This window comes from Perna viridis, chromosome 1 (assembly GCF_037379345.1).
Source record: "Perna viridis isolate PV_CMFRI_1.1 ecotype Kerala chromosome 1, ASM3737934v1, whole genome shotgun sequence".
Classification (NCBI taxonomy): domain Eukaryota; kingdom Metazoa; phylum Mollusca; class Bivalvia; order Mytilida; family Mytilidae; genus Perna; species Perna viridis.
Window position 1 is genome coordinate 50,284,222 of NC_142445.1, and position 22,912 is coordinate 50,307,133.

Sequence of the window (22,912 nt, forward strand, 5' to 3'; positions counted from 1 at the left end):
TTTTATGAAAAACTCATTATTGCCACATTGAAACTGAACAAAATTGAAATGAGGAAATATGTTTGATACATCGATAATTAAAACAATAGTACCCAACTTGTATATTGTACACAGTTTATATGCCAAAAATACACATGTTGAGGTTTTTCTTTTTCACAGGTATGGGATAGCAAATTTCCACCTAACTCGACTTTGAAAAGTTCAAATATTTATTATTTGAGCTCATTTGGAAGTTAAGACAATTTATTAATGTACTGTATCATACAAAAAAACTTGTTTAAACTACGGTATTATAAAAAAAATGGAAATAACGGGTGATATAGAAGAAATTCTGAAATTGTGAAAATCCCCCTTTTTACGATTTTACAGTAATTGTAAACCCGAAAAGAAAATCTAAGCGCCTCATGCATAAAATATGAGTTTAACGGTGTCGGTATGCTTTGAATGAGAATTCTGTTAGATACTGAGACCAGTTTTCAAGGGGTAGGGGTAGAATTTTAACAATTTATTGAAAATTCTTTCTTGAAAAGTAGTTTTTCGTGTTTTTTTTATTTTTGTGTAGAAAAATGAATTATCTATCGAATGATACCAAATTTGAGACGTTTTAGTTGAGTATTAGATTATTGATTTGAATTTGTGTTACTTTTTTCGGAAAATTCGAAAATCCCATTTTTCCTTTCTGGGATAAACTGTTACTACGAAATTCGCCAAAATTCATCAAAAGAATCCGAGAAGTATTAATTGTGATAATACTAAACAGAAAATACCACATAAGCCATTTTTTACTGAAGCATAAATACTCTAGGGGTTTTGATATGGAAAAATATGTCAATTTAAGCGATTTTTCGGTAGGGTAGGGGTATATATTTTTTTTTAAATTTTACCTCAAAACCCCAAGTGTTACCGCAGTTTTGTTGGTACCATTGTAAAGCTGAGATATTGGGCTTTATAATGATATATATATTTGTTGGTTTACTTCATTTTGTAGAAAGAAGAAGTTCAAAGAATAAAAAGCTTTAAAAAGTAGACTTTTGCCTCCGCGATGTACAAATAGTAGCCAAAAAATACAAAAATGCTTCAGTTTATTTTTTGGCGACAAAACGATTCGTAAATGGGAGGTATAAGGAAACCTGAAAATCATATTTTGGTTGATGATTTGGGTGCACGGTGATATCTCAGCCCAGGTACTGTAGCAAGGTTATTAAATATTTATGGAAAGGAGAATGAAACTACACTAATGGGACTAATACCTCCGCAGCCTGTTGAACCCTGTATTGTCGGGGAACAATGTTGACACAAGATTTGTAGTGGACTTAATTTTTATGGTGGATGGACTAACGACATATCTTGTGGGAACGGCATAGTATCTTGAGGGAATGATATATGTATGTTATGGTAACGACATATTTTCTTGAGGGAACGAGAAACTTATCTTTAGAGAACAACATAATATTTTTATTTCATGGCCGCTTTCTGCCACCGTACTTTTGACACACAATTTTACTGCCATTCTAAAACACCCAACTCCAAACAGAAATCAGTATTATTTTTTATGTGTTGACAACACAATAACAGAATATGGCTGCATTTTTACTGTAAACATAAATTTCTGACAATATGCACACTAACACTCCGTTGGGTTTCATTCAATCCTGCAATTTATTGAGGAGTTGCGGAAAACGCATCAGAGCAAATTTTGCTGAAAACGCCTTTAGTTAGTCCATCAGCCGTCATTTCTACAATTTTTGCCCAAACTTTAATTTCCGACACTATGTACAACTCCATGTGGTTATACCGAGTATTACTCCCACAAAATAAGTTTCAGAGCATTAAACAAGAGGCTCTCAGGAGCCTGAATCGCTCACCTGGTTCAAATTTTCCCTTTCAAGGGCAATAACTCAAACAAGATGTCCCAAGAATTTTGACTCACGAAGACTTTGGTAGGACTTATCATAAGGATCTTTCCATCAATTGAAAGTTCCTTCTATCTATCACAGTTCTCAAGAACTGATTGAAAACTAAAAAAACGGCTTTTTTACCTTCCAAGGACAATAACTCTAACAAGGAGTCGTCCCACAACTTCAATCCCATGCAGGCTTTTGTAGGCCTTATAAAAATGATCATTTCGGTAATTGAAATAATTTGGCTAAAACTAACGGTTTTGGAGATGTACGAGGGAAAAAATCTGACTGACCCCTTTGTTCTATATTTAGTTACTGCGGACATGTATTTCGACGAATCATACATCAGATCTATGCAGAAAACCCTAAAGAACATTCAAACCAAGTTTGGTTCCAATTGGTCACTTAATGTCAGAGGAGAAGATTTTTGAAACAAAAAACATTAAAATGAGCTAAAAAAAATGTCCAAAAAGGGCAATAAAACAGATTAAATCGAAAATTTAACTACAGACAGATCTCATCATGCTGAACACTCTTATCTCATGTCAAAATTTGGCTAAACTTAACAATCTTGGAAATATATGCGAAAAACTTCTGTCTGACCCCCATCTCCTACTTACAGAAACGGCAGAAATGTTTTTTGACGGATCAAAAATCCCCACATCAATACCAAAATTTGGTTCAAATTAGTCAAGTAATGTCGGAGAAGAATTTTAAAAAATTGTTAACAACGACTGACGATGACGACAAACGCCATGAGATGGCGATACCTCATATGGCTTTGGACCAGGTGAGCTAAAAAGCCAATCCGGGTATATGGCAATGTTCATACGTATGTACATAAATGTTTAGAATGTTATTCTTTGTCAGTTTGAACTAGGGAATCCTTTGAAGTTTTAGGGTGCATCACCATGTCAGTGGTGAATTATTTTTAATATACCTTGAGTGGGATGTGTAAGACAAACTAAGTATTCTGTGCGAGTCAAAATAAGCTGTATCAGGCATTAATGTTACAATACGTTTGATTTCTCTCTCACTTTCACACATAAGGTGAAAACAAATTGGAAGGCTGTTTTTCTTAACTCTGGTTTATGCTTTGCAAATTTAAATATAACGTTGAGTGGATGTATCGGCAACATTTTGAATACTTGGTCACTTGTTGCTGACATATGGCAAAATCTTCCTTGGTGAGCCATTATTCAGAAAGGACGAAATTTGTGGTCGATATGACCTGCTATGGGTCATTTTTGATAGTGGGTGAAATTCATTTTTGTAGGTGTGGTCTACATTATTTTTTTTAACCTCTCATTCAAATGTACCAATAAAATGCTCTGCCACGCGTATCTATCTACAACAAAAAACAACCATAACGTAATATCAACATATCAATAATTTAATACAAAATATTCATGAAAATGGATTGTGTAAAATGCTTCACAGCATGCACCAGAATATAACTGCAAATATTGAAACCTGTAAGACTGGACAAATGTGGACAACATTACCCGTGCTTGAAGTAGCTTATGCCTCCTAAACAGCTCCATGAGGGGCAGTAATATTTTACTAATTATTTTAAAGATCCCACCTGTCAGTATTCCAGTAAAATTTACAATAATAGCCTTAATGATTTTAGTGGAGTTGAACTGTAAAAAGAAGACAAAAAATGGCATAAAGGCACAAAGAAAACTGAAAATCTTTCAATTGAATCAGATTAAATACATAATGCAAGTACATTTTACACATTCTACTTGAATTTCTTGTTACCATCAGCTTAGGACTGAGAAAACTTTTTAAAATGTAAGGACAACTGTTGCAGTGATAAATAAGCTCATATAGACCAACGACATAAGTAGGCTAAAAACTCATCTTTACAAAAAAGAAACACAGAACAAATTGTTTTCTTCTTAAGTATAACAGTACATGTTAGTATGTACAATAAAATTTTTTAGCATTAATGTACAAATAAAATTATGTTTCTATGTACATGTCATACATATATATATATATATTTACAAGTTCTTTAACTGAAATACATAAAGTATTGACAAATTGATGATAGTCTAGACACTAATGATTAGTAATAAACAAGTATTTGTTTATATTGTAATCCAAATCCTACACTTTTAATCCAGTTGGTGCCATCATCTTGAGGCATTTCATGGAGAATATCATAAAGAAATCAATCACCTTGTTTGGAAGTAAAGGAATTGAATGTTATAAAAATACAATAATATATAGTTTCATAGAATGTGATAAAAACAAAATCATATGCATCATCTTTGGTACTTTCCAGAAGATTTTTAAAAATATATTTACCTTAATTTAATACTATATCCAGATACATGCTGAATCGAAAACACCCAAAAAGTTTTAAGTGTAACAAAATCTCAAACTTGTATCAAGAAAAATAATCAGATCTTCCCTTCTAATATGCCATGGAATGAGAGTTGGACGGATTTAATAAATGCTATTTTTTCTGTATCTGATTAGATCTCACATTTTTGCCCATTTTTAACAAACTAATGTAAACAAATTAAAATTTGCAGTTGCCAGTTTTTATGAACTCAGTCAAGTGAATAAATTTGCAGGTATTAATTTTCACAGCTTCGAACAAATAATCAGTGTAATAATATATAGTGTTAAAATCAATTTGCTGCATACTATTTTTCAGGCTTTTCTGTCCACCCCTAAAATAAGGAATTTAATTCACTGCTAAAATTTATACCTAAACAGTATTTTACCAGTACTTATCATATGCTACCACAATTGGAACAACTGTATTTCCTCATAGCACTGTTTCATGTGATAGTAAAGTATAACATTACTTGTGTACGATACTCGTTCTGTCATGATAGACTGTAGTCTAGTATTTAAGATATTGGTATTTGTTTTAGTTTTTTTTTCATAAAATTATATCATTTATGAAACAGATTCTGTTAAAATGCATTTGAATATGTACACAAGAATATTCATCATTTTTAGAATACTAATTTCATCGTAGAATGTGTTGATTACATAAAACTTCCATCTCTCAAACCCTTCATTAGTAATAATAATTCAATAACTCACTCCCTAAAAATCTCTAACAGTTTAAAATTTTCCAATTTAGCTGTAGCAATATCTAACAATATTAAAGTAATCCATTCTAAGATAGACTGACGTAACTTGATTACAAACAAATAATACAGTGAGAAATCACAAAGAGGTTATTCAATCTGTCGGCTGAATCTGTAACGTAATTTTCTGCTGATTGTCCAAACACTCACGCAATTTATTTTCCGTCATTGTCAATCTCTGTTCCAGTAAAGATACAGTCTGAAAAAATAAATTATTCCTCAGACATTCAGTCAGCAACATACCAACATGACAAACATTAATTAAAATAACTATGAGATTGAACAGGTTTTAAGAGTGCTCAACAAGTCACATTCTCACAAATGTATACAGAATAACCAAGCGTAAATATCTGTCGTGTCCTATAAATAGAGATGTTTTGGTCTTGCTGTGTTTTGTTTTATTTCACCCCTCACTAGAAAGTGCTAAAATTAAACACACTAAAATATAAGGTATGTGACTGACAGCCAATATGTATCAGTAGGTGTGGACAAGTTTAGTGTTGTTATGTGTGTCAGACTTAGATACTAACTGTTACAGATTTTAAATTAAGACATCACAGAACACAGTATGATACAACCGCAGCATGTCACACTCTGTTCACTTCGGGCAAGTATGGTCACAACATTAGTTTTTGACACATTTAAGCATAGGGACTTACAGCCTATCATGGACAAAACAACTAGATGATACCATCATACAACAGAATTTTTTTTCACTCGTATAAAAAGTTGATATTTTGGGGGGCATGGCCCCCTTTTGCCCCTAAAAAGTCAAACACCATAATAGAAAAGACATCTAATTAAAATATGGAGGCAGGTACTTCCATGAGTATTTAAAAAATAAAAAATAATTTAAAACTCAGACTAAACATTTTAAAAATTTAATTTTTTTTAGGGGTGGTCCCCTTTGGCCCCATTAGTACATGGGCTGAGATAACCCCCCGTGCTCCTCCCCCTCATCAAAATCCTTTTTTCAAAATTAATTTTGGTGGTTTAATTATGTAGAAAATTAAATTATTTATCGAATGATACCAAATTTCAGATGTTATAGTTGAGTAATAACTTGTAGAGTCAAATTTATTCGACTTTTGACCGAAAAATCGAAAATCCCATTTTTTGCATTTTTTGATAAATTCTGACTACAAAATTCGCCAAAATTCATCCCAAGAACCCCAGAAGTATAATTTGTGATAATACTAAACAGAAAATACCAAATAAGCCATTTTTTACTGAAGCATTCATACTCTAGGGGTTTTGACATATAAAAATATTTCAATTTAAGCAATTTTTCGGCGGGGTAGGGGTACATTTTTTCATTTTACTGCAAAATGTGAAGTGTTACCGCAACTTTCTTGATCTCATTGTAAAGCTGAGACATTGGGCTATATGATGATACCAAATGTGTTTAGCCAGGAAGGCTTAGACTTTCAAACAATTGAGTCATAAAAATCTTGGCTTTTTGACCCAGTGGTGTACAAATATAGGCTTATACTGAAAAAGAATAAGAGAATATTCTATGGCGACAAATTGATTCGGCAATGGGAGGTATAAAGGTACCTAAAAATCACCATGAAGTTGATGAATGGGGGGGGGGGGGTGCACAGTGGACCCTCCCAGCCCATGGACTACAATTATAACTAAAAAATTGTAAGAAAATTTTAAATCTGAAAAATGCAAGCAGGGATGTTCATAAGGATTCTAATATTAAAATAATTTTCAGGAGAAGACCAAAAATAAGAAAAATACTTTATTCCATGAAAAGCTTGATTTTTGCCCTTAATTTTAAAAATGGTTTGAGCTATAACATCCCCCCCCCAATATTGAGACCATCTTTCCATATGTGGTTGGAAACCTTTTTGCAAAATTTTTTAATGGTCAATTAACCAATATTAAAATTATTGCATGAAAATCAAGTGTCTACCTACACCAAAAATGGTGAACAACCATAGACCAATACCATTATACACCCACAATTTTTGGGAGATCATATAAAAAGTCTAAGAGGGCTTGTTTTTATTTAAACTTCATCATTAATTCAATTTGTGATGTAAAAACCTGCCAGTTTTAATGATATAATTCAACAACAAACGTAAATTGAAGTGAAAACAAAAGTAGTATTAGTTCACAAGCTAGTGTTTTATAGGCTAATTATATGGCTTAGACAACTATTTTGATGATCATCCACTCAACCAGAATTGAATAATCACTTAATGTTCAAAAACCATGAAATCACAGTGAGTAGTGGACAACAGGTATTTGATGTTTACATATTGATTACAATTGATCCTTTGTTTTATCCAGCAATAAATTTATCTCTGGTTGTGTTAAGATTATATTAAGGATAATTAAGAATAGTTTGTTTCTACTGTGTAGAAAACAACAAAATAAAACACTTATCATTCTGGACGCACCAAAATTAAACATACATATTTTGATGGAAACTGCTAAAATATCACAATTTACAGTAAAACAGGAAGTTTTCTCAGCAATCTATTTCTTATTAACATTGGCAAGCTGATAAATATTTTTGAAGTTTACATTTATACCAAAAATTTATGATACATTTACATGTAAGAAGTACTTTTTTTATCTGCTAAAAAACTGAGGCTTCATTCCGTGTATTACACATGGTAGAATTGTTGGTGCTGGATTTAACGTCCCACTTCAATATTTTTGGTATAGAATACATCTTGTATAAAATTCATTTTTTTTTATCTAACTCCCTACAAAGCATTTGGTTTTAGTGTTGCTAATGAGTGGTTACTCTTTGAAACCATGTACAGCATACTGAAATTTGCAGAATATTAATATGATTTTGGTACATTGTACATGTGTAATTGAAATATACTACATATGTTCATAGTCATATTCATTTTTTTCATGGCACAATAAAAAACTGACAGGACAGGCCATTTTCAAAACACCCATCTTACATCTGTGAAAAATGGAAAACACTGTTTATGTATGGTATATTTGTATTTAATCTAAAAATATTAACCTAGTTTTATTAATATTAACTTTTCCTTAAAATCTAATCAATCTCAACTTTTAAAGTTGCACCTTTGCTGCATCAATTTTATTACTACAAAAAATATCTTTAACCCTCAAACAACATAGAGTTTGTCACATGCTGATAAATTCTATCATGATTAACTTATGATCTTGACCCAGTATCTGATTACATACCTGTGTTAAAACATCCAGCTGACCAACAATTTGTTCTAATGTATTTGTAAGCTGAGGTGGTATGGAGGATTTGGCTTCTAGTTGTTGTGTAGTGGACCGTGACTGTTGTTCTGATGACCTTGACCTTGCGGATGAACTAAACTCCCGAGCTCCTTGTTCAGATTCAAATTCCTGTGCTAAGCCATTTAATACAGAGGACTGAAAGTAAAACCATACTTTGTGAGAATTCAGTGATGCCTGAGTTCAACCCAAATACCAATATGAAAAGAAATGTTGAAATTCTTTTTCTCCAATTCTAAAGCTGTGATTAATAATATATGTAATAGAATAGAAATAGAAATCAAGGAATAACGGCCACAGCCATATCTTGGAGTTCTCTAATGGTCAACTGAGCTCTACCTGCATCTTTTATTCCTAATAGTTCTACAATGATATTCCTAAAAGTTATAAAATGATATTCCGAAGTTCTACATTGATATTTCTAAAAATTATACAATGATATTCCAAATTTCTACAATGATATTCTTAAAAGTTCTAAAATGATATTCCAATATTCTACATTGATATTTCTAAAAAATATACAGTGATATTCCAAATTTCTACAATGATATTCCTAAAAGTTCTACAATAATATTCCAAGATCACTGTGTAAAAAATCAAAATCAAAACCTCAAAATTCTGCCCCTTCCTAGTCACAAAAATAAAATAAGACAGTTGTGGTTTTAATAAGAAGCCTTACAAAATAGGGCATCTAATTGGACATGAAATGATACTCTGCCACTTTGTTGGCCACTTAAGTATGAACATAAAATATTCAAAACAATTAAAAGGCAGGTCAGATAAGACTGCAAAATGAGAGAACAAGCTAGAGCTCTAATAATCTGGAAAATTTAGAAATCTGGGGTACATTAGTTAATCAAGCAGAACAAAAAATATTCCATCCATTTTCACTTACAGATGTCTACCTAAACAGCACTAGAACCTTTTGCAACAGAACAACTGAAATTTGTTTTTTTCTGACTAATATGGTTTTCAAGATCTAAGCCAAAAACTAAAACGAATGTAAATTTTGGCCTTTCAAGGGGAATGACCTAAAGTAACGCTTCATATGTGAGTTTTTAACCAATGGACACTTCTGTAGGCCTTATCATAAAAATCACATCATCTATCAATCTATCTATCTACAACAGTTTTCAGATATTATAGATAACAGCAAAAATGTTATTTTTTTTAAATTTTAACATTAACAAGGAATCATCCAACAACTTAACCAAAGAAATATTTTAGTAAAGCTCTTCAAGCCAGTAAGGAAGCTCACCTTTTTTCTATCTAGCTCTCATATATTTTAAAGTTAGTGGTTTAATTTATTACAATTTATGTGTGTTCTATAAATTAACATGATGCCCATGTTTTGCCTGATTAGTATAATTGACATCACTTTACAGCAAACATTTTAATGATGATGCTGGCAAAAGGAGAAAGTTCAGTAAAAAACCCTTCTGGCCTCTTAATTTGGGCATTTTTGAAAATTTCATTAAAGCTAATTCACCAAAAAACAATCAAATCAATTATAAAACACATTAAAGACCTGAAGAAACAACATAAAATTTTCTTCATGTAGACTTTGTATTTGAGGCCAAATTTTTCCCTCACCGAACCAACTTCTTTGTTAATCTGTATTGCAATTTAAGAGGAGAAGGCCTTTTGAAAAGTATGTGATGACATAATGCTGGACAACAAATAAAGGGTAACAAGGCCTTGCAAGTGATGACAATAGCTGACATGGACCTTTGGTTCTGGCAATTGTATTGAAAATTAGACTTGATGTGTAATTTACAACACTAAACAACTTTTCAGTTGGAAAAAAATCCTAATAACAAAAATAGGGATGATAAATGCACAAGGCAGCATAACTTGAAAAATTGCAGATGGGTTTTGTTGAAAATCTAACTTGATCTGTATTTTATAATGCTAAACAATTTGAAAAAATTGTAATCAAAATGTTTTGATAGGTTCTCAAGTCAGACAGACGGACAAATGGATGCACAAAAAAAAACAGAACAAAACCTATCAATTAAAATGGAGGGTATCACATGACACCTTCCAATTTGCTGTGACAGAGTTTAAAAATCAACACAATTCACATAAAGTCATAAAGTATATTATATCAACAGTATTCAAAGAATGTGCATGTAATATATAATAGAGTTGAAAGCAGTGAGTTTGTTAACTTACCATCTATTACCTACCTCAATAATCATCAAAATAACTTACCACCTATTACCTACCTCAATAATCATCAAAATAACTTACCATCTATTACCTACCTCAATAATCATCAAAATAACTTACCATCTATTACCTACCTCAATAATCATCAAAATAACTTACCATCTATTACTTACCTCAATAATCATCAAAATAATGACTAACATAACAGTTCACAACCAAACTTAATACACATGTTAACATGATAAATATGTTGTGTATAAATTAACTATACTGTATACTGTGAAAGTACTTTAATTCATGGATACCAATTTCCGTGGATTAGGGAAGAAACACAAGTTTGTGGATTCTTTAATTCGTAGCTTGGGTTTTTTCTGTATTATATAATACACATCAATGGGAATCTCCTTTTTGTTGGGGACGAAATTTAGAGATTTGGCTTACCCAAGAAAACCATGAAAATTGGTACCCCTTAGCAATATTACTTTCACAGTATTTGGCTTTATAACTATAGAGTTGGTGCTTAAATCATTCATTATATATATATATAAAATGAACCATATCATCTGATGGTTCTACATGTTAGCAACAGATGTTTTTCTTAAATGTTTTACTCAACCGCAAAAATGTAAAACTACATGTCAGCAACAGATGTTTTTCTTAAATGTTTTACTCAACTGCAAAAATGTAAAACTACATGTCAGCAACAGATGTTTTTCTTAAATGTTTTACTCAACTGCAAAAATATAAAATCACATGTACACTAAATTTCGAACTAAAATGTAAAATGTAATTTTTTTGGCTTAAAGGTCCATTTCGTTCCGACAAAAATGTCCAGCATTGGAAAAATATCTAATCATTGGCATACTTCCAATTACACCTTTGCACAGTGGAAATAAATTAGATAAATTTCGGAAGAAAAACTAAGACTAGAGATTTAATTAAGAGATTAAACTTCCTGGTTTAAATAATTAAGTACATACAGAATGTTGTTAGCATTTTCATGTAGAATTTTGACATTTGCAACACTTTTCAAACACACAAAGGCTATTAATTAATCCTTTCCTAAAAATATATTGGTGTATTAGCATTTTGTTAGGCCTGCAGTGATATACATAACAAATTTCTAAATGAGAATTCTAAACGTAAAGAGATATTTAAATAATAGGGCTGGATAATTCTAATTGCTAGTGATAGTATAAGTTGTGAACATTAGAATAAAGATGATTGAGAGGTAATAAGTGTTTATTATAGTAGTAATGAGCACATCTAGGATGGAATGAATGTGACTACCTGTCCAGAAGAAAACAATGCAGGCCCTACTTCTGTCACCAATGGTTGCTCGTCTTCCATGTTTTTAAGTTCTGCTCTACAATCCAGCTGTCAAATAAGATGGTTGTTTACCAAAAATGTTTGCCATTATTATCAACTTTTACGTTAAAATAAGAAGAAAAATAGGATGAGAATGTCCCTTTTTTGTATCATTTTATTGTTTTCAATTGACAAAAAATTATTTTGGGACAGTTGTTGCACCAGAATCTTTCCAGCCACTTTCTACATAATTTGAATGTGTGTGACATAATATGGGATACATATTTTTCATTCCATTAGAAGAAATCAAGAAGTACTGTGAGATACATCAGGAAAGGGCAGTTCTATCACAACCTTCTACACTGAACAGGTTAAATGCCTTCATTCAATATCTTTGTATGCAAGCTTCTGACAACATTCTCCTTGTTTCTTTCTCATGCATATCCCTATCTACATTTATCATATACTTAGTTATTATAAATTAAGGCAAAACTTTATCCCTCAATAAATCTTTAAAATGAAAATGGTTTCCTAAAAAAGAGCCATAGCGGGCTGATAAAGGTGCACTTCTGGACTTTATCACTTCCTCTTCATCATTTTTTAGAAGCTTATCACCTCCTTTTCCAATCATTTCCCTAATTTTCAAAAAAAAATAATTTACAAACATGGATAAGATGGAGGCAGCACTTGTTCATGCTACCAAAGGTATCTGACAAAATTTTGGAGTATATGATAAACAGATTATTACATAGTGTTTATCACACCATATCCTTTATCAGCCCTTGTTCATGTTGTCATCCCTCCAGCCTGAAGGCCCTCTGGTCTGATAACATGACCTCTGGCTGATAAAGCATATGACATGAAAAATGCTATGTAATAATCAATAGATATATCAATCAGTTATTGAGATGTTGCATTCACATAACATATAAACAGATAACCAACTAAAATATGAACAGCATACCACAAAACAAATGCAGAAGACATTTCAAAACTGCATTTGGAACATTAGATATGTTTTTAACATAGTAGGCATACATAAACTACAAATGTTAACTTCTACTATTAAAGATGTTTATCTCCCTTATCTGGTTTTTAAACCTACCCTGGTGGGTGACTGAGGTTTCTTCTGTGATCTAGGAGGAATATCATTGACTCTAGGAGGGGGAGCTTTTTTTGCTCTTTCCTTCTGAGACTGTAAAACGTCATCATAATCCAACTGGTCAAAGTTTGTCTTCCATACTAACACCTGCAATATAATGTATTTGAAAGATATCTGAAAAGTGATTGACAATATTACTTCTGAAATTAAAAAAATCTTAAAATTAAATATCTATACATATCCTTCAGGTTTGAGACCTCTTTACAGCAATTGAAATAATTAACTTCTAGAAATGGGCTGGTCTTCCCTTAATAACCATCAATTGCCTGAACAACTAAAAAAAAAGTTTCAACTAATCCATACATATTTAAATCTATGTCTGATGGAAAGTTTATATCATCAATTGTACACTTAATTATCTTAGAAAGTTCATCAGGTAAATGGTCATTGCATCAAGGGAAGACCCAGTCTATTTCCTGAGGATAACTACTTTACTCCCTGTAATATTCTATTACTAGTATGCTCCAAGGTTTAAACACAGAAGACTGGACATAACACAAGAAAGGATTGTCATGAATTAAGGCAATCTAACGGTAAGCAAAATATACAACAATCTTTTTCATGGCTGAAATATTTCTGTCATACACATATTCACTAGCACTAAGACAGTAATAATACACAATAAAGTAAATAAATCCCTAGCACATTTAATATTCAATATTTACCATACCTAATTATTTAAAAAAATTTTAGTTTTATAAACATTCAGCATGATTCACTTTAATACCTGTTCATCAGAACCACCAGAAGCAAAGTAAGCACCATCTCTAGAGAAGGAAACTGCTGTTGTAGGTCCCTGGAAAATAATAAAAAATACCATATTCATTAACGTGTTTTAATATTATTGTTATTATTATTATTATTATTATTATGACAGCAATGATTTATCAAATGTTCCCAGAGTAAATAAATCGATAATTCACACTGTGAAATAAATTTGATAATTTCACTCTCACACTTTCTCCCGCCAAATCTTCTCAACATGAATATCAATATGGCATTCACAAAATTCAAAATTCATATTAAAAATAGCAATGAATAATGAATGAAATCTATATAATAAATAGGATAATCAATTGGTTATCGTGAATAACCAAAATATGATCCCTCGTGCCAAGAATGCAAAAAGATTTAATTTGTGCCTGGAACAAGTTCCGCACACTCGTTAAATTTAGGCGTTCTTCGGCACTCGTTATCATATTTTGGTTATTTGCTCTTTCCAATTAATTATCCTATTATTATTACCCAACCTATCCTGCATAAAGAAACTTTTCCTCCAACTGTATCATGTTTACACTGGAAATCAATGTTTCAATGCTTTTACAATTATTGTAAATTTTACTTTCCAAGCATTGAATTAATCAAGCTTAAGACATTTCGTTTGTACGTATCTTTTGGATTAATTAGTATTGTAAAGAATATATATTTCTATAAGAGCAGATTAAGAAACTGTATGACATTTTGGTATTGCTATTGTTCGGGAATTTCCTGATTGATCAAGATGTATTTAATGAGTGTACTGTGACAGCACAGCGTTGTGTACAAGAACTATATTGGTCCATTTGCGAAGTACAGAAAGTACATGTAATACTATTTGTTCAGATTTCATTAGAGAAACAGAATCATACTAAGGGCTGCATTGCTGTAAGTAGCACTCCAGATAAGAGTCATGCAAAATGTGATTCACGGTTGGAAAGGCTACATATTTTTATTTTTGATGAATTGTTTAAAATGTTATAGTCAACAGAAGTTAACATGCGGCTTTTCATATAACTCTTGTTCTTAGGAGATAAAATGTACTGTAGAATTCAAAATTAAGGAAGATAAGTATGTAAATGACACTAAAATATAATAAAAATTGTTGGATTTGATTGTGGATTATCTTTTAAGAGCAAAAAGATTGGAATGAATAACTATACATTTCATCATATTGATCTCATACATGTGAACCTACTGCCGGTAGGTCATTTTTACCGTAATGAGAACCTTTCTACAGTTCTACCGTGGGAACAGAAAATCTACCACTTTCTGAACTGTCAAAAAATATCTAGAAATCCCAGTATTCAAACCCAAAAATTTGCGTTTCAATCTCATTCATTTGATTATTTAATGACCCATAAATTTGACAAAGGGTGTTAACTGCTGTCTAAACAGGTAAAGAAATGTTTTATGACAGGTAAATATTCTCTGTGGAGCAATCAGCCGATCAGGGTTATCGATGATGATTGACAATTAGAAAAATGGATCCTGATTTAATACATCACCAGCCAACCAATCATTTTTCTATAGATTAATTTAATTTGTTAATTACTGTTAATTAAACAGTCAAATTTTGTAGAGCCACATGTGTTAACAAATTTTAAAATTACCATTCTTGATTCAAAATGTCAGTTGCTTCCCTTATAACTCTTAATAACTTACTTGTTATGCTAGGAGAAAAAAAAAACACTGATTAAAAACCTCCAGTTTTCAAACCGAATATCCAGCTGAAAAATGATAAATCTCCGGTTTTGAAGGAATCACTTTATCACACGTATGTGACCTATAAAGCAACTTAATGACAAAAATAAAAATGTGTAGCCTTTTTGGTGTGTATCACATATTACAGAACTTGCATGATTCTTACAAAGACTGCTACCTAAAACATTGCATGATATCATAAAATAGAAAGACAAAATCAGGTAGTTTTCCATTATAGGATTTTGATATTTAATGAGTGCCTGCCATGAATATCATCCATACCTGATGCCCATGGAGAGTGTAAAACAATCGACCCTCTAATAAATCATAAATCTTCAGTGTCGCATCATCAGAACCTGACAGTAAATAATTTCCACTAGCATGAAATGAAAGACTGTTTACTGCTGCTGTATGAGCTATAAAGAAAAAGAAAAATCTGGTAGAAAGATAACAGAAAAACTCTTTAGAATGCTAAATTCTTACTTAAAGAAATCAAGAAACACATTTATTGCTGTTCAAAATAATATTAACCAGATTTAAAATGGCTAAACACAATGCTCAGAATGCAGTATTTTTCATCTAAAAATAAAATTAAATGATGTCACTATATTAGCTTTTTTTTCCCAAAGATTTCATTATTAAAACTGCAACATTCAGGGCTTTCCAGTGCCAAAAATTTAGGCATATTCAAGAAATAATAAATATACTTTTAAAGAAGATTGATTATAATGTGAATAGGTATGGTGGATATGTCAAAGACAAAACAACCCCATCAGGATGAAAATGTCAGCTCAAGGCCACCAATTGGTCTTTAATGAACAATGAGGAAACCCTCATACCACAGGGCAGGCTTCAACTGGCCCAAAAACATTATTATACACAGTTTCAGCTAAAGAGTTGCTCCTATATACTCAATCAAAATGAAAAAGAACTAAAGGTGAAAATTAAACAAGACATACTGAGGCCAAAAATTTCTGACTTGGGACAGGCACCAAAAATGTGGTGGAGTTTATGTACTTTGGAGTAATCACAACCTTCCCCTTTAAAATCTGGCCACTGTGGAAAAAATATTACAAAATTAAAAACACCTAAAAATCAGTTCAAAAAGGTCTGATTCCCTTGTTACAATGGAAACAAAGAAATTGAATATAAATTACACAAATGTACAAACTAAGGACTACTGGCGGTTAACTGATAAGCCAGCTCCAGACCAGTTTAAACCTACAAAAAGTTATTTCCCCATTGTATGTAAAATCAATCACAATTCTACCAATGCAGGGTTGAGAACCACTGTACATCATAAGTCATACAATATGGACACAACCCTTGTCATGCCAAAAACTGCTTTTAAATATAGTGTTTCAATGAGCAAATCAATGTTAAAACCAAAAAAACGCTATCCTTAACGATTTGACAACAATATCATAACTATATCCCTTATGAATAAGCCTATTCAATGGTTTAGTTAACTTATCGGGTGAGTATTGAGCTCTTGTATACATCTAAATACTGTTGTGTATTTACTCTTATCTGTTCATTTAATGTACCTATACTTTCCAATGAACAAAATGAGCAAAATAGTTAAGGATCATACTACAGTTGTAGTAAAATAGTTAAGGATCATACTACAGTTGTAGTAAAATAGTTAAGGATCATACTACAGTTGTAGTAAAACAGTTAAGGATCATACTACAATTGTAGTAAAACAGTTAAGGATTATATTACAGTTGTAGTAAAATAGTTAAGGATCATACTACAGTTGTAGTAAAATAGTTCAGGATCATACTACAGTTGTAGTAAAACAGTTAAGGATCATACTACAATTGTAGTAAAACAGTTAAGGATTATATTACAGTTGTAGTAAAATAGTTAAGGATCATACTACAGTTGTAGTAAAATAGTTAAATTAAGTTGTTCATTTTCAATCCTACAACAGCAACTAGCAGAGCCAGAAATCATACATATTCATATACATACTACATAATATTATTCTATTATGATATGCAAATTTGTATAATAAAATTCAAACTTTAAAATTTTACAAAATCTTTGAACCATGGCTTACCAGCTCTACCCCATTTTGTTGTTTTTACAGTATAGATGATTTTTGACACACTCCATATATTTTGTTTATTTCATTGTTGATTTGTCATTTTTTGTGTAAGAATTGTGAACAGACCCTTTACAGGACCAAAAAAATGCAGTTCCAAATTGTATAATCAGCTTATTCTACCATTACTAATGATCACTTTGACCCCTATTAGCCTATAGATGGTCTTAAAATTAAATATGCTGTAAACCAACTTATTTTCATGTCTCAGGATATCCTTACAGTTTTGCTACTGTTTATGTTAGTGACTTACATTTTGTTTAACATATATCCCAATATGAAGGGACATTCAGGACAATTGACAACCATATTAAAATAGATTTTAAGGACAGGACAAAACATAATGATATTTACCAGTATAGTGTTGTAATAACTTGTTAGTTCTGATATCCCATACTTTGACTGTACTGTCAGTTCCTGCTGAGGCTATACATGTACCACTTGGATGAAACTCTACATGGTTCACAAAACTACAGAAGACATAGTTTATGAAATAAATACTGGTACTTAAGGGATTGTAAGCTAAAACCTTTAGAATTTTTTTATGTGAAAAAAAAAGGCAATAAATGTTTCATACCAAAAGCCATATCACATGCAAATTTATGCTCAATACAACCATAATAATAATGTAAATAATGATATAAGATGATTTATAAAATCCCTAAAAAATTTCATCAGTTGATGAAAGATGACAACAAAATGCCAATGAAATTTTGGAGCAAAACTGGAGAATGTTTACAGCTACATGATATGAACACTTGGAAACATCCTCTAAACATTAATGTCTTACCCTCCATGTTCATAAAATGTATGGATACATTCTTTACTATTTTTATCCCACAATTTTACAGTTTTGTCGTCACTGCCAGAAATGATTAACCTTCCATCTGGGGAAAATCTAAAAAAGAAAAAAAAACATACCAAGTGGAAGTGTAATACAGTATACATTTTGTAGTTATAGAGTCAATTAGAATTTGGTATTCAGAATAAGAAAAGTTATGAAAATATCAGGCAGCATGGCTTAAAGAAGCAGTTATTGTAGACCCATATGTGATCCTTGTTCTTGGTTTTCTTGATGTGTTTTGATTTGCGTATGTTTGAGTCATTCTTTTTAACATTTTGTATCAATTACAAACATATCCATTGTGTACTCAATAAAACATATAATTCCTTAAATGTAAGAAAACAGGCAGTGAATGAAACATGATATGAAATAACACTTATTAATAACTTTATTATTTGACAATTTATATGAATATTATCAAGAAAAGAAGACAAGATTTCCTATATACTTATGGTAAAATGATTATAATTTCATGGAAAAGCATTTTTTTCAAATTGAGAAGATTTCTTTGAGGGAAAGTATAATGTCTGACTGGTCTTTTTTCACATGTATGTTTGAAACATGATGTTTCAGATTTATACCTGACTCTTACGAAGATTTGTTCTTAATTTCTGAGATGATACTCACTTAGCACATCTAACCCAATTTATGTGTTGGTTTAATGAAAACAAGAACTTTTGTCTGTGGCATGTCCATAACTGTAAAGAAAAACAAGTAGTATGAGAAGTTATCATTAAAAAAAACCCAAAAAAAACTCAAAATCCCAAATTCTGAAAATTAATTACTGGTAAATAATTAATTCCTAAAAAAATTTTCAGTTTCTACTGATAATTATTATTATTAGATACAAACATGTTGTTCCAAAGTTATTCACCAACTACAAGTCAGAATTGTCTGAACCCAAATTATATCAGATTTTATTTTTCAATCATATTAATCAAAATTCGCACTGATACCTAAAACACTGAGGATTCATTCTTGCATATGGTAGAACCATTTCATGATGGATTCGGCTTTCTTTTTCGAAAATTTTGCTTTTGAGTACTTCTTTTATACAATTATTTGTCCTATACATTTGATTCTAATGCTGCTAATGATAGGTTACTCCTAGGAACACATGTACAGCATATAGAAACTTTGCAATATATATGATTGGTATTTTTGTATTTTTTAGTTTGCAACATAGTTTCACATTTAGATAGATTTATGTGTATGATCTTGGCAAATCAGTCTAAGGTAATAACTGGATCTTAAAAATGATGTTTGTTCATCGAAAATAATGTAAAACAAAAAAGAATATAGTTTGACATATGACTTCATAGACTGTTTTATAGATAATTAGATATACATATACCTTTATTGTTTTATCATCTGAGGCAGTAAGAAGTGTTTGTCCATCACTAGAGAAATCTATACTTCGTACGGTTGCAGTGTGAGATTTAAATACTGTTGATTCTCCTTTACTACATGGAACAAAACAGTAAGCTTAGTTATAAATGTTTCTATTAAAGTAATTTAAATTCTTTCCTGAAACTATAGAAGAGAAATTTCATTTACTTTTTAAAAAATAAATATCCTCATAATATATTGTTAAATATTTTCTTCTTCGATCAAGTTTGTTTTATTCCAATTTTAAATATTTTTATTTAAAATGTATACCCGAAAAAGTAAGTTAGTATACTTCTGAGGTTGCAATATCATCTATATACATGTGTACTAGTAGCAACTTACACACTGGGAATCCATAATCTACATGTTTTATCTCTTGAAGCCGAGGCAACTAAATGACCAGATGGAGAAAACTTCACATCCATCACTGCATCCTAATAACATTTAAATAAAAAATATTAATTCATCACATAATGGCATGTAGTTAACATGTCACACATGAACACAACAGTGTATACAGATGCCCTAACTTTACAAATGTACCCAAAATAAGTGTACACAACAAATGTTCCAACTTTACACATGTACAGCATATATATAATTGTCCTTACTTAATACATGCAACAGTGTATACACATGTACTTACATTACAAGATAACTCATATACACATTTAGTATTGCTAAGCCTTAAGCCAGTAAATGAAACTTAGCTTTTATCATCATTGTTATGTGTCCCATTGTGACTCTTTTTGTGACTTTAATTAACAATGAAATGTTTTATTGTACTTCACCTGAACATTCGTTTGTTGCAACAACCAATGGGATGATTTCCTCATTGATTTACTGAGATTTTTTTTATATAACATTGAATTAATTAATCAATAATTAAAATATTGATTTTGCTTGTACAAAATTTTACTCAATGCTGACCATAGAAAATTTAACTTACCTTGTGGCCAACAAATCTGTAAGCCCTCATTTGTTGCTTGAAATTCCATACCATTAAACACGAATCCATTGAACCAGATGCTGAACAATGAAAATATAATGTTAAAGTGTATTAAAACATCCATTGATTTACTATCATGGTACATTTTGCTATGAGTGAAATTAACACAAATAATTTCTTTTGAAATTCTTTTATGTTTAATACCAGTACCCCTTAAAATCATCACCTACTTGTGTAAACGTGAATGAAGTCTTCAGAAGTGATAAATACAACAAGTGTAGATACATTGAACTTTTGAATGTATCCCTTTCTCAAATGAAGGCAGTTTTTTTTTCAAGGTTTTGGACAACTCTATTACAAATTTTCTAAGTTTATCCTTGATCAAAATCATAAAAAGCCTAACAACGTACCCAGTTGTTTCATGTTTGGATTAAAGTCCACACTTGTGATTGTATCCCTATGCCCCTTGAAATGCCGTTCAAGGGAGGGATCCTCCTGAAAATAGAAGTACAACCATTAAATTTGTATATTATTTTAGTGCAATTAGATGTATATCATTTTATCTACATAAATGTACATTTACATGAAATGGGTAATTTTCAAGGGAAACTAACTTGTAGCAGTCAGTCTAATATACAGATCCTTTATAATAGTTTAACTGATGCAGTTATTTTTCCTATGGCACTACATATACATGTGTAAATGTACTAAGGTCTTGTTTTCACTTGCAGTTTTTTTTAGGTTCCTAGAGTCTATATGGGCTACTATTTCGCTGTACCTGTTTATAATGTTGTTTTGGGGGCCAGTTGCAGCCTTCCCTGTGGTGTGAGGGTTTCCTAGTCATTCAAATAAGACCAACAGGTGGTCTCAGGCTGACATTTTTCATCCTGGTGGAGTTGTTGTCGCTTCAGCATATTCATCATATCCATTTTCGTAATATAATAATACATTAGATATACTACTTCAAGATGATCAAGTTGGGATCAAGTCCTGAAATTAGGGTTGATTCCTCCATTTGGTGAGTTTTCCCCATTATAAAACAAGAAAGTTTGACAAAAAAGGGGGAATATCCACTAATTATTGTAATCGGGGTATTTTCTCTGAAGAAGGTAACTTTAATATCTTATAAGTTGCTGGCCTTGAAATACTGCATTTAAATTGCATCTGTAACTTTTTGAAATAATGAAGATACTGTCATGAAGAAGGTAAATGAAAAGTCCTCTGCAACTGTATTGTACTTTTGTATTGTCAACGTCGCCATGTGGGCGGAAGCAGAGTTTCATTATTAGTTTTGGCCATTCCACATTCTCGTCTTAATGGTGCCATGAAATTTGGAATAGTATGGAGTCAAAATTTTTTTTTTTTTTGGGGGGGGGATGTGCATGTGCAGATCACCAATACGGATAAGCCGTAGTGGTCATAAGTCGATCAAGGTTAATCAAAGAACTATGATCATTGGGTTTTAACCTCCAACTGCTGACATTTTGCAATTTTGATTGCAAATACTGGGCTCGCACTGGCGTTTGCCATAGCGTTCTTGCTGTGATAATGGGTCTCCACACCAGAGAGTGATTTAAATACAATAAAATGGAAATCGACAACAGAAAACGCTGAAATGTTTTTTACCCAAATACAAGTAACTCACAAAATATTGCTAATACCCTTAAGACAAGAGCACCAGAGAAACAACTTGTCAAATCTTGCGAAAGAATTACAAAGAGTTCTCAATTTTTATCATGATTTCATATTGAGTAAACACTTAATTAATATAATGGGTAAAAGAATCACCATATATGAAGGGTTATATCCCAATAGGAAGTTACTCCCGATTTCAGAACTTGTACCCAACATGATGATAGATAGCAATAACATTTCATGAAATTTGTCTGCTTTTATTTTTTTAAACTTTCAAAATAAAGTATGAAGAACATTTCAAAGCGACAAATACTAACCAAAACATTTGCCATTTTTCTGTTCAGAGTGTGGAAATCCTTTGATTGATTGCTGAAATCTTATTATTGTATTTATGATCAGGTCCAGTCTTGCTCAGAAACTTCAAACGGTGGCGGTTGTTTACCAAAGGGAGATAATAGGAAACCAGGCATTTCCTTCTGGGTTTAAAGTGCTGATTTGAATTAATGGCAAAAAAAAAAAATAACAATGTGGTCAGGTAGTATAAATTTCTATAAGAATTATTCATGGATTTTTATTTTATCAAATTATGTAAAATACTTAATTATAATAGGATAATTTAT

The 22,912-nt window shown here is 31.3% G+C and overlaps 1 protein-coding gene across 2 annotated transcripts; it reads right to left on the reverse strand.

The window, feature by feature from the left end:
- Positions 1 to 3,273: 3,273 nt before the first annotated feature.
- LOC148629200 (uncharacterized) lies at positions 3,274 to 22,768 on the reverse strand. Of its 2 annotated transcripts, XM_088545993.1 has the most exons (14): positions 22,610 to 22,768; positions 21,068 to 21,152; positions 20,658 to 20,737; positions 20,051 to 20,142; positions 19,674 to 19,782; positions 18,947 to 19,017; positions 18,266 to 18,373; positions 17,830 to 17,945; positions 15,648 to 15,781; positions 13,633 to 13,701; positions 12,849 to 12,992; positions 11,726 to 11,812; positions 8,204 to 8,401; positions 3,274 to 5,216 (listed from the first exon to the last, which is right to left on the reverse strand). In XM_088545993.1, exons 1-14 carry the CDS (start codon positions 22,622 to 22,624, stop codon positions 5,112 to 5,114), a joined length of 1,413 nt encoding a protein of 470 aa, XP_088402119.1. In that variant the 5' UTR covers positions 22,625 to 22,768; the 3' UTR covers positions 3,274 to 5,111. The 2 variants fall into 2 exon arrangements, with proteins under 2 accessions (XP_088402119.1, XP_088402125.1); XM_088545999.1 differs by lacking the exon at positions 11,726 to 11,812.
- Positions 22,769 to 22,912: the final 144 nt, after the last annotated feature.